The 13,485-nt window shown below is 46.0% G+C and overlaps 1 protein-coding gene across 4 annotated transcripts in view; it reads right to left on the bottom strand.

The window, feature by feature from the left end:
* Positions 1-959: 959 nt before the first annotated feature.
* LOC132456344 (metalloreductase STEAP3-like) overlaps positions 960-13,485 on the bottom strand; it is a 45,744-nt gene continuing 33,218 nt past the window's right edge. For all 4 annotated transcript variants that reach the window (XM_060050677.1, XM_060050678.1, XM_060050675.1 and 1 more), the window contains one exon: positions 960-1,552. In XM_060050677.1, the coding sequence (XP_059906660.1) occupies positions 1,250-1,552 (303 nt within the window). In that variant the 3' untranslated portion in view covers positions 960-1,249. The remainder of the gene's footprint in view (positions 1,553-13,485) is intronic.

The following is a 13,485-nucleotide window of genomic DNA, read 5'->3' on the forward strand; positions in this document are numbered from 1 at the left end:
TTATTATATCAATATTAATTTAAAATAAAATAAATAAATATGAAGAGAAATGTCGACTCTCTAGCTTTCATTTAAGTCCTGTTACATTTGTTAGTTTTAATCCGACTGTACAGTACTTTGAAAGGATGAACCTCAGTTTCCTGATATAGACCTCACTTGACCTCACTCCCAGAGGTCCACGGTGCAATGTTTTTCTTCACCACTGGGATGCTGACGGCGTTTCCCGCTTGATTTTTTTTCTTTGGCGGCCCTCAGTCAAATTTTGGGTTCCTAAATTGGCCCTCAGCTGTCCAAACTTTCAGAACCCCTGTATTAGACATTCTCTGGCCAAACTAGGGCAGACCGTCCTTCGGTCGGCCTTCGGTCCGGCCTTCACGGTCTACGAAGGCCACACCTTCATAGACCGCGTCCTTCGAAGGATGCGTCCCCTGAATTGAGACACAGCCACGGTTTTAATGAAGTGACAACAAGCAACAGATAGACATTTTTTATTCTGTCCATTTCAATTGGAAAATAATTTCCCATTGATACATCCGATCCAACATGGCAGCTTGAAGGAGCTTTTTTCAATATGAACAGAACAAACTACTGCAGTTCTAACTCAATAGAAAAATACGAATCAAACAAAAAAACACATTCTTAAATTGAACAGAAAGACAGAGCAAACTCTACATTTTAAAGTTTGGTTTCAGCAGAAGAAGAACAGCTGGGATAGATTCACATTGTTGCTCCTCGTTGAACCAAAAACACAGAATTCTTGAATGTACCACAGATTAACATATTAACACCGGGGTACAATTGATTTTTTTTTACATTTAACAATTGAAATATTTCTCTCTCTGATCGACCAGTGTGATTCTGAACATCCCAAATATGGGCAGATGTCCTGTTTTATGGGAAAATGGAACGACATTCTCAAACGAGGTGGCAGTATGGCACAATGGCACAAAAAAAACCTACAAATTAATCAGAAATGTTTTATTTTTTCTAAATTATCACAAACTAAATAAATACATACTTATTTGATTGCATAGTACAGGTATTTGGTTTTATCGCCAATTCATTAATAACTAGTTTGTAATAAACTTTTTAAGAATTTAATAATATATTGTTTTTTTTACTAAAACTACACCAGGTTAGTCTCCCTGTATCAGTGTGGGTTTTTGCACAACAGTAAACACAAGCGCACGTACACACACATCAAACACCAAGACACACAAAAACACACACCCATGGTCAACATACATAGCTATACGTTGCTGATGTCCTCCAGTGAGCGTCCATTCCCCACGGCCCCGCCCTCCTCTACGGGCAGGGAGAAGCGGAGGTGCCGGCTCCTCTCCCAGCCGCGGCGGATGCGTGCGAGCGGCGCCGCCAGGCAGGGCAGGCTGAGGGCCAGCCGGCTGCACAGCACGGCCAGGGGCAGGGCCAGCGCCACCATGAAAGTGGGCGGCAGGCAGAGGCGGTACTGCCCCGGGTCGAAGGCCCGGTCCCAGCCGAAGAGCAGCGTGTGGAGGGTGGCCATTGTCAGAGCCGCCAGGCCGAGCCCAGACTGGGGAGGAGAGGAGAGGAGGTATCAGAATCAGAGTTACTTTCATTACATCTTATTGTACAACTACACAAGAGTTCAATTCTTAGGCTTGGTTCCTCAACAGCCACATAGGAGCAACAATACAAGATAAGTAAATCAGTAAACAAATAAGTAGCAGATGTGGTAGTGGTACCAGCCAAAGATGATTGTAGTCCAAAAATGTTCTGCAAATTACAGAAATATATATTTAAATAATCAGTTTTTGTTGTGTGTGTGGGGTTGGTTTGGGGGTAGGGTGGAGAGAGGCGAGGAGAGAGAGGAGGTAGGGTGGAAAGAGAACAGGAGGGAGAGAGGAGAGGGTAGGGAGAGGAGAGGACGTAGGGTGGAGAGAGGAGAGAGAGAGAGAGGTGCGGGAGGAAGTCGAGGGCAGAGAGGTGAGGGAGATGATCGAGGGGAGAGTGAAGGGCGAGAAGATGAGATGGAGACTGAGAGGAAATAATGAATGAGGAAGGCAAGGAAATCCGAGAGAGGAAGAGGAGCAGCAGGCGAGAAGGAAATGAGGTGGGAGGAAGAGGAGATGTCAGGACGAGCAGAGAGAAGATGTGTTGGAGGAAGAGTAGTTGGGAGTGGAAAAGGTGACAGAAGAGGGGCAGAGGGGACGAAGAGAGTGTCTGCAAGGAAAATAAATGTATGCAGGTCTCCATCCAATACTGTTACTCGAATTTAGTATTAGAATTAGTATTTGGTTCATCACCATTAAACAACTGTAAATTAAATAGAAGGCTCAACGAGATGACAAATTTAAAAGAGCACCAGTCCAACCTCAAAGAAGGAAGTTACAGATAAATTGCCTCTATATTTTGCATAGCATTCGGTTTAGTTTTCCTTGAGTTTTCCTTGAAGACACGTCAGTTTTAAAAGGTGTTCTCCATTAGAAGTGTCTTTACTTTATGCACCCAGCAAAGAGGTATTCATCAATATATGCACATTTCTCAGAAGAAGGTGAAACAACAATATATCGCTGTCGCTACAGTAAGGATGTTCATAGAACCAAGTGCCAAGCACTAACAATCGCTAGCTTAACCCATTCCCTGTATATACAACAAAGATAGCTAGGATAAGATGCTACAAAACTAAGTTCTATAGCGAAGTACGACACACAATAAGTGCGTACATTTAGTGCTAGGACGTACAACATACCGTAAGTGCGTACATTAAGTGCCAACATGTACATCATACAATAAGTAAGATGGTGTGGGAGGGGTTGGCTAAGTATGCAGGTGAACTCTGAACAGGTGAGTCTTGAGTCTTTTGCGGAAGCTGGTGAAAGACTCCCTGACGTCGGCCGGGAGTTCATTCCTCCACTGCAAAACAGAGTTGTGACTTTGATGATCAATGCTTGCTTTGCTCTATTGTCGTTGTTTTCTGTCTTTTTGTTCTGGGTCCAAATGCAGCGGTGCTAGGAGTTCATGGGTTTGAATTAACCGGCTATTAACAAAGTTTGTGCAGCAGAACAAACTTTATAGCTGTACAGCAATAAAGCTAGAACCGCTTTCTCCAGACTTGTACTGAATGTACCCATTGTTGATAAAGTGACATGCCATGACTAAGCTACCAACATAAACAAAGAGGAGCAAAAAGGAAATTAACTAAGTGTTCAAGTTCAGAAGGGGCTAACGTGTGGCTACACACAGCACTACAAATCATCAGGATTGAAAAACAAAAAATATTTGTTGCACAGCTGAACGCTGTATCACCTCATGATCTGGCTGTTCTCAATTCACAACACGCATTCTATCCAATCTACATCAGGCATTCTGACCCAAACTCATGCACTCATGCATAATTATTACAGAATTCAAGCAAAGCAAGATTGACCAAAAGTCACTTTGTGTCAACAAGAGATTGACTCCACGACTCCACTCTAGTCATCTCCACTATAGTGTTGACTCTGCAAATCGTGCAGAGGGGAACCCTCAGGGCCTTCTACGCCTTCAGAGAAGGCCTTAAAGAGTATTAAATAATATTTGTATTTATTAAAAAAAAAATCAAACTAATTTAATTTAATAACAATACATTAAATTCCCGCGATGATTTATTTTCTCAGCCATTAGGGCTGAGATGAAGGCCCGGCTGTAGTGCTCCAAGTAGTCACCAAGTAGTCTAAATTAGACTACATGGTGGCTATGGCTAACATCAATTGCAACAGCCGACCACTTGAGTGCAGAAAACACAAAAGACTTTGCCACAGCACCAGCAAATCTTAAGCAATAAAATATCGCGTCTTGCCTTTATTTATGTGCTAGTGAAATAATAATAATTAATTTGATTCATTGAATTTATATAGCACATTATTTTTCTGGAAACTCAAAGCGCTTACAGTGAAGGGGAGGGAACCTCACTAACCACCACCAGTGTGTAGCACCCACTTGGGTGATGCACGGCAGCCAATCAGCGCCAGAACGCTCACCACAAACCAGCTTGAGTTGGATCGTGAGGGGATTAATGAATATAATAATGAATGAGCCTGGTTGGGCAGTTTTAGCCAGGACACCGGGGAATCCCCTACTCTTTGCGATAAGTGCCCTGGGATCTTTTATGACCTCAGTGAGGCAGGACCTCAGTTTTATGTCGCCTCCGAAGGACGGCACCTTCCATAGTGATCATTGCATTTCGTTGTACTTTGTACAATGACAATAAAGCTTTCTATTCTATTCTATTCAGTGTCCCCGTCACTGCACTGGGGCATCGGGATTGATGTTTTTGGCCAGAGGGAAGAGTGCCACCTACTGGCCAACACCTGGCAGTGGTCTGCAGATGCATCCCGATGTAGCCTACCACATCCATTGAGTTCAACAGGTTATCGCTCTGATACTGTCCATGGTATTAGCAACCTGCTCTTGTGCTTTTTACCTATGTATTCAGGCTATAATGACTTGATTGGCTGATGCCTCATCATTGCATCCCAGCCAAAGAGTATTGGTTTTATTAATGCCACATTCATTGCCCAAGCCAGGCTGGCAGCTCATACAAAAATAAGTAAGCAAGTCATTATTGAAAATAAGCCCCTTCAGGGCGAAGCAAGACCCCTCCGCTTCGCGTCAGTGTCCTGTTCGTCCTGTCTTGGCTTATTTTCCCGATAATGACCGGTGTTCTACACATTATTTCGCTTATTACATGGCTCATTGCCAAAACTAAAAAATAACCTCTAAGACACACCTAACCGTATGTCTTTTCACAATTTATTTGTTACCATTCGTGGTGTTGATCAGCAGAGAAATAGTTTGCCAAAGACGTTGACGTCGCTTATGGCGCGTTTCCACTGGAGGGTGCGGGTCGGGTCGGTTAGCAACCAACGACGCTGGGGTTGATAAGTTACCGGACTACTTGCGGAGTGATACGGAAGACATGAATCAGAGGCAAAAAAATCCACTTTCCTTGACAGTGGTCAAATATGCTGAGCAACGGTCAGTAATACAAAAATAATTGACAGCTGAACGTTGGGAAGGCCCATGCAACTGAATGTAGCAGTCTACAACATTGAGAAGACTTGTGTAATCATCCATAATCAACTCAAGGTTTTTTAAGTGATGGGTACAAAATTAATCTTGACGAAAACTGGTAGGTACTCGTCCCCAGGGTCCCCAGCGAAATTGACGCCTATGCTGCGAGGCGAGGTATTTCAGGCCAACTGGTAAAAGAGTGTGTAACAGCTTTCAAACATATAAACCATAAAGCCTATGGACGCCTCGGGACCAGGGCTCCAGAGTGCGACCTATTAGGTCGCATATGCAACCTAATTTCTTAAGGTGCGAGTTCAAATTGAATGAGGTCGCTCCGGTGCTACTTGCAGGAGGACGATTGAAAAAAATAATATATATATATTTTTTTCTTTCTCTCCCCACTCCCGCGGTTGTGGTTGATAATAAAATCTTACTTTCTGGCTCATTCCTGCGAGTCCACTACTCTCTCTCGCTCCCTGTCTCTGCCTGCCTGTCTGCCTGCACCATTTACAGTCTATGGTCTGCACACTACACGTGCACAGTCTTGCTGCGCACGCAGCACGCACGAAAAAGTAAACAAAGCAGATACAATATGAAGCGGTCGATAGTCGATTATTTTAAGAAAAAAAATGTGCCAGAGGAAACGAATGAGGCTGTTGTTTAGTGGTGCAACGGTTCACGGGTTTCCCGTGATCCGTATGCATCAACCCTCACGGTTCGGGACGCAAATGATCCACGGATCGGCTGATAATAAAAAAAAGGTTGTTTTTTATCCGGGAACCGGAACCGGAACCGGAACCGGGCATATGTATGTTTGTTTGTAGTCTTTTCGCTCTGTTCTCCGAATCAACCGTCGGGCTAGAATCGAGCGAAATTACTCTTGCAATGAGCAATGAGTCTTCCAACCGAAATCAATGGATTTACAAAATGCCAAATAAAACACGACAGAAACTGTATTTCGCTACCATACTTTATGAAAAAAAAGAAGATGAGGATGTCAGCATCGTCTTGGGAGAGTGTAGTCTCTAAACTCTCCCCAGGCAATGCAGACATCCTGAATTTAAAGTTGTAAATCCAGGGTTAGGGATTATTTACTATCCATGTTAAAAAGAAGAAGGAATAATGCCTCAGATTGCAATTTTTTAAAACATTGACTATGCTTAAAGGAAGCATGATTATTACAAAATTTGTCACTTTATTTTGTTTTTACACATTTGAAGATTTCATTTAAAGTCACATTTGTCTCGTTATCTTTTTTGCTGTTGTTGATCCGAAAATGATCCGACCCCTGCTCAAAAACCGTGACACGATCCGAACCGTGAGTTTTGTGATCCGTAGCAGAGGAAGTGACAAGAATCTCAGATTCTTCTTCTGAAGACGACAGTGACAGGTTGGCAAAAAAGGCGGGGGGCAGTGGGGAGAAAAAGTACATTTTTCAACAACAATGGCTGGTGCAGTTCCCGTGGTTACGATATGAGGGACAAGCCATGGTGTGTGTGTACTGCAGGACATGTGGCCTGTCCGTTGCAGGCAGGACACATTTTGTAAATGGATCTACACAATTCAAAGTTCAGTCATTCAAATTACACAACGAAAGCCAAAAGCACAAGACGTGCAGGGACCGCTGCATCACACAAAGCTCCCAGCCCCTCCCCACCTCATTTAATAGGATAGATGAGAGCAATCGCACGGCGGAGAATGAAGAAATTATCATCAAGTTTAACGCCGCCTACAACATCGCTAAAGAGGAAGTCCCGTTCTCAAAAGTTAGTTAGTTAGTTAGTCTGGAGCCCTGCTCGGGACGGACTTGTCAACGCGCTGCGGCATCACTTACTTAATGTTGTTCTGATTGAAAATAGCAGGTTGTATTGGGTGAATGAATGAACGTGTGTGTGTGTGTGTGTGAGTTGCGAGCGTATGTGATTTCAAAGTAAAAAACAAACAAACTCAACTCCGATGCATGCATCCAAAACTATATGTTCAAAACCAAATAAACAAATCAAAAACAGAGTCGCTTTTTCGCTTCAAATACTTTATTTTCTTCTCAAAACTTGGGAAGTAATACAGCGCAGTAACGAGCGTTTGAAAACAATGTTGGCGTCTCCTGTGGCTGCCTTGCGCACCTGCGTTATATTACTAAATATGGCAGTAATGTTTTAAACCCCGCCGTGCACGCAAGTGTAAACGTGAGCAGAATAGTTGGGTGCCTGCCTGCTTTCAGCGTGTAATTATTATTATTTGTAATTATTATTATAATTACAAATAATTATAATAATAACTCCTGAATCCGAATAACACGCCCTCTATGTTGGAGGCAGAGCTCGAGGTTGATGGTATTTCGTCGTCAATTTCCCTGGTGGAGGTCACTGAGGTAGTCAAACATCTCCGCAGTGGCAAAGCCCCAGGGATTGATGAGATCCAGCCAGAAATGCTAAAGGCTCTGGGTGTTGAGGGGCTGTCATGGTTGACACGCCTATTCAACATCGCGTGGGAGTCGGGTACAGTGCCAAAGGAGTGGCAAACCGGGGTGGTGGTTCCCCTGTTCAAAAAGGGGGACCAGAGAGTGTGTGCCAATTACCGGGGAATCACACTTCTCAGCCTCCCTGGTAAAGTCTACTCCAAGGTGCTGGAAAGGAGGGTTCGGCCGATCGTCGAACCTCAGATTGAAGAGGAACAATGCGGTTTTTGCCCCGGACGTGGAACTACGGACCAGCTCTTCACTCTCGCAAGGATCCTGGAGGGGGCCTGGGAGTATGCCCATCCGGTCTACATGTGTTTTGTGGATCTGGAGAAGGCGTATGACCGGGACCCCCGGGAGAAACTGTGGGAGGTGCTGCGGGAGTATGGGGTAAGGGGGTCTCTCCTCAGGGCCATCCAATCTCTATACTCCCAAAGCGAGAGCTGTGTTCGAGTCCTTGTCAGTTTCGTTCTCAGTGGGTGCTGGTCTCCGCCAGGGCTGCGCCTTGTCACCAATCCTGTTTGTGATATACATGGACATGATATCGAGGCGTAGTCGTGGAGGGGAGGGGTTGCAGTGAGGATCTCGTCACTGCTTTTTGCAGATGATGTGGTCCTCATTGGATCATCGGCCTGTGACCTTCAGCACTCACTGGATCGGCTGGCGGCCGAATGTGAAGCGGCTGGGATGAGGATCAGCACTGCTAAATCTGAGGCCATGACTCTTAGCAAGAAACCGGTGGATTGCTTACTCCGGGTAGGAAATGAGTCCTTAGCCCAAGTGAAGGAGTTCAAGTACCTCGGGGTCTTGTTCGCGAGTGAGGGTACTATGGAGCGTGAGATTGGCCGGAGAATCGGAGCAGCGGGGGCGGTATTGCGTTCGCTTTACCGCACCGTTGTTACGAAAAGAGAGCTGAGCCGCAAGGCAAAGCTCTCGATCTACCGGTCGATCTTCGTTCCTATCCTCACCTATGGTCTTGAGGGTTGGGTGATGACCGAAAGGACGAGACCGCGGGTACAAGCGGCCGAGATGAGTTTTCTCAGAAGGGTGGCTGGCGTCTCCCTTAGGGATAGGGTGAGAAGCTCAGCCATCCGTGAGGAACTCGGATTAGAGCCGCTGCTCCTTTACCTAGAAAGGAGTCAGCTGAGGTGGTTCGGGCATCTGGCAAGGATGCCCACTGGGCGCCTCCCTTGGGAGGTGTTTCAGGCACGTCCAGTGGGGAGGAGACCTCGGGGAAGACCCAGGACTAGGTGGAGAGATTATATCTCAACACTGGCCTGGGAACGCCTCGGGATCCCCCCGTCAGTGCTGGTCAATGTGGCCCGGGAAAGGGAAGTCTGGGGCCCCCTGCTTGAGCTGCTCCCCCCGCGACCCGACCCCGGATAAGCGGATGACGATGAGGAGGATTATTATTATAATTTATTTTTTAAACAATTATTTATCAGTCACAGCACTCACAGCAGCCTTTCCTCTTCGGGTAATTCGAGTAATTTAATGGCAACAGCAAATTTTGCATATCAAGTAGGCTAGCAAACACTGTTGCCATTCAACAGCGTGTGTGACAACAATGTGTGCTATGTTCTAAACTTCAACTCGTGTCCGCTGACTTTCTGCTTCATGTGCATGTATGCAAGTGTGTGCGGTTTCGTAAAAAAAAAAGTAATAATTTGGGGGCCCCCTCAGGACTTGATGCCCTACGCGCAGCGCGTAGTGCGCGTTATGGGAGCGGCGGCACTGGGTGCTGTATGTAATCGGATGACGAAAAAAAAAAAAAAAAAACCTGCGGCATTGCCTGAGTTCAAGTGTTGTAGTTGCGTCTGTTGTCCACTAGGGGGGTGCTGCAGCACCCGGAGCACCCCACTTCCTGCGTCCCTGGTATACTCCAAGGTATTTGTAATCCTGGACAACATCCACAGTCACACCGTTGATGGAGATGGGTGTAGGGGCAGATTTCCTCCTGCGGAAATCCACCACCAGCTCCTTAGTCTTGGTGGGGTTGATAAGCAGATGGTTAGTTGCACACCACTCGATAAAGGAGTCAACAACACTCCTGTACTCCTCCTCCTTCCCCTCACTAACACAGCCAACAATTGCAGAGTCGTCCGCAAACTTCTGCAGGTGGCAGGACTCAGAGAGGAACTGAAAGTCTGAGGTGTACAGGAAGAACAGAAAGGGGGAAAGAACAGTTCCCTGAGGAGCCCCAGTGCTGCTGACCACAGTATCAGACACACCGTCCTGCAGTCTGACATACTGCGGTCGACCTGTCAAATAGTCTGTAATCCAGGAAATCAGGTGAGGGTCCACCTGCATCGCCGTCAGCTTACTCCCCAGCAGAGCAGGCCGGATGGTGTTGAACGCACTGGAGAAGTCACAGGGCTTCCCGGACTGTCCAGGTGGGCGCAGGCACGGTGGAGCAGGAAGATGATGGCGTCCTACACTCCTAGTCTCGGCTGGTAAGCAAACTGAAGAGGGTCCAATGATGAGCTGGCCAAGGGCCGAAGAAGTGACAGGACCAGCCTCTCCAGGGACTTAATCAGGTGAGACGTCAGTGCCACCGGTCTGTAGTCGTTGAGGATGCTTGGACGCGCCTTTTTCGGTACAGGTACCAGGCAGGATGTCTTCCACAGTACAGGGACCCTCTCCAGACTCAGGCTCAGGTTGAAGATGTGCTGCAGAACTCCACTCAGCTGGATTGCACATGTTTTGAGGACCCTTGGGCTGACACCGTCGGGTCCTGCTGCCTTGCCTGGGCGGAGTCTGCACAGCTCCTTCCTCACCTGCTCTGCAGTGAAGGTCTGTCTACCCTGTGTGTTGAAGGGGGTGGGGAGAGTTGATGGTGGGGGGGAGAGAACAGCTAGGGTGTAGTCAGGAAGGAATGGAGGTGGGCAGCAGGGCTGGAGGTTTGGAGGTGGATGGTTGTAGAGGAGCTGGGGGAGGGGTATTCCGGAGCCCTCTCATCAAACCTATTGAAAAACAGGTTCAACTCGTTGGCTCGTTCAGTACCACCTCCTATTGTTTGGCTGCCCGATGGTTTGTGGCCAGTGATGCTCCTCATGCCGCTCCACACGTCCTTCAGGTTGTTCTGCTGGAGTTTGCGCTCCAACTTCCTCCTGTGGCTGTCCTTACCCTGTTGGATCCTCTCCTTAAGCTTCCTCTGTACCCGCCTCATCTGCTCCCTGGCCTTATCTCTGAAGGGCCTCTTCTTCTCATTCAGCAGGACCTTGATGTCTCTGGTGACCCACGGCTTGTTATTGGGGAAACAGCGTACAGTCACTGTAGGAACAACACTGTCCACACAGAAGTTGATGTACCCTGTTATGCAGTCCGTGAGATCATCAAGGTCCTCTCCATGTGAATCACAGAGCAACTCCCAGTCTGTTAGTTCAAAGCAGCCTTTCAAAGCTTCATCGGTCTCCTGTGACCATCTCCTCACAGTCCTGGTGGTCACAGGTAGCCGCTGGACTTGGGGCTTATACAGGTGCTGCAGGTGGATGAGGTAATGGTCAGATTTTCCAAGAGGGGGAAGGGCAGTGGAGCTGTAAGCATCCTTAGCATTTGCATACAGAAGGTCCAGTGTCTTGTTTTCCCTGGTAGGACAGTCAACAAACTGCTTGAAAGTGGGCAGTGTTGCAGCCAGAGTGATGTGATTGAAGTCCCCAGATATCGCGAAGAATGCGTCAGGGTGCCGTGTCTGGAGTCCCGCGACGACGGTGTGGATGACGTCACTCGCGTGCACCGCGTTTGCAGTCGGAGGAATGTAAACAACCAGGAATATCACATGTGAGAACTCCCTCGGCAGATAATATGGCCGCAGACTCACGGCAAGCAGTTCAATGTCCGGGCTGCACACCCGCTCCTTCACCGTGACGTGACCAAGATGACACCACTTGTTGTTAATAAGAATAGCAAGTCCGCCACCTTTCCTCTTGCCACTCTCTCGGTGATTCCTGTTCGCCCGAACAGTCTGAAAGCCGTCCACAGTAACATTAACGTCCGGAATGTCCTCATGGAGCCACGTCTCCGTGAAACACACCCGCAGAGTCCTCACCAAGCCTGCCAGCTCGTCTGTCTTATTAGCCAACGACCTCACATTCCCCATGGTGATGGAAGGGAGAGATGGTTTATATCTCCGCTTCTTTTCTCTGTGTTTACATCCAGCCTTACATCCCCTGAACTTCCTCCTCAGTTCTCTGGGGATTTCAGGTCTCTCCCGCATCAGCGCCGATGGTTGTAGCGACAGCTGATCTCGGGTGCAAACAATAGATACACCGCATTGTTGCGCCCCAACGGAGACGCGGTCGGGAAAAATTGTCCCAAGAATGAGACACACGGACAAAAAACACGAAAAAAAAGTTCCCAAACATAGTTGGCTAAGGTTAGTACAACAACTTACTAAAGAAAAAAAACGGTGATAGAAAACAATAAATATGAAACAAATAGCTAAAAGTGAAGAAAAGAGAGAGAGCAACTGTTGCTGGCTGCCGCTCGACACAGCGCCATGGTTAGGATACGCCATTATAACTTCGAGGCATTGATAACTTCGTAAGTGCACAGATTGTTTATTAATAAGGACATTTTATACACACAATACCAGTAGTAGTTCACCCGTCTACGCCATCTTGTCTTTAAGATTCAATAAGTAGATTGAAGGACACAGAGACTGTGCCATCCGTCAACAACACGCAAGCGTTGTGTTCGCCAATCGACTTATCGAGTCTTAAAAACAAGATGTCCTTTTAATAAACAATCTGTACCCTTACAAAGTTATCAATGCCTCGTTTTATATGTTAAGACCCTTATTATACTACCAAAGAAGTGTCAGGCTACTTCTAGCCTGTTAAGTGGTTTAAAATAACGATTTAATTTTTACCATAACACATGCCCCCATCGTTCCAAGTTTATAGCGTTTTGGTAGAATCGGCTAAAAACAGCCAACTTAAAAATGCGTCTATACGCGCTTTTTTGCTCCCAAACAAACATTCCAACTCGTTATCATACTAAACATATCCAAGATCCATTTTACACCGGATTTCTACTTTAACATGCCGCAAGTGTCCTTCAATGTATTTTAATGGTCTGCTTGGATGGTCCCAGTGTAGTTTGAAAAATGCACCCCCTGCCGGCGACTTTCATTGGTTAATGTATGGAAGTAAATCTGTGCCATTGGATTTTGAAAATAGAAAGCCATTGAATTCTAAGCACTGAATATTTATGCATTGACATAACGTGTCTTGATATATTGCCTCTTCATTTAACTCAATAAATCATATGCAGCTTTATTTTTCAATGTAAAAAATTCAAAATCAAATTTTCAACGTTAAAAATTAAATGAAAAAATTATGTAAACGTCCCCAAATTCCACATGCCAAATTCAGCTGCAAAATCCAATGTCTAAAAATTCAGTGTTAACATCCGGTGACCCAAGTCAAGCAAGGAGAGCGGGAATAAGAGCGTCACTCGCTGGTTCTTTCTTTCTTGATACAAACGTTAATTCTAAGCAGCATTTTACAGAGTAGCCTATAAAAGGAAATGCTCAAAGGTAAATCAACGTCATTAAACACTGACTGTTACTTTTTATGGGGAGAGAAGCCACGAACAGTGTGACCCTTGGGGGCGCTGTTGCACATTTTCTGCAACATGCAAGAGTTTGAAGCGTAGACAGGCATGAAGTCGTTCACGTGCGGAACATGCCCAAGCTTAAAATTTAAAGTGTAATTCCGGCACAAATTGAACCCAGGATCTTTGTTTTGGCATGAAAACCCATCTAATAAGCCTTCCAGATACCTTTTTAATTGAAAATCAAGTATTATAATTTGCCGGGCGCACTGTTTGGCGTCCATGTTTTGGCTTGGGGCATTGAGTTTCGCTTCTAAATCTGCATTTTTTAACCACTAATATTTTTAAAAATAGCACCAAACCTCTGCAGTAGCATGACTAGGGTCCCTACACATAAAAAACAACAACTTAGTTTGCTTTAATTTAAAAAGACAGTT

This window comes from Gadus macrocephalus, chromosome 4 (genome assembly GCF_031168955.1).
Source record: "Gadus macrocephalus chromosome 4, ASM3116895v1".
Classification (NCBI taxonomy): domain Eukaryota; kingdom Metazoa; phylum Chordata; class Actinopteri; order Gadiformes; family Gadidae; genus Gadus; species Gadus macrocephalus.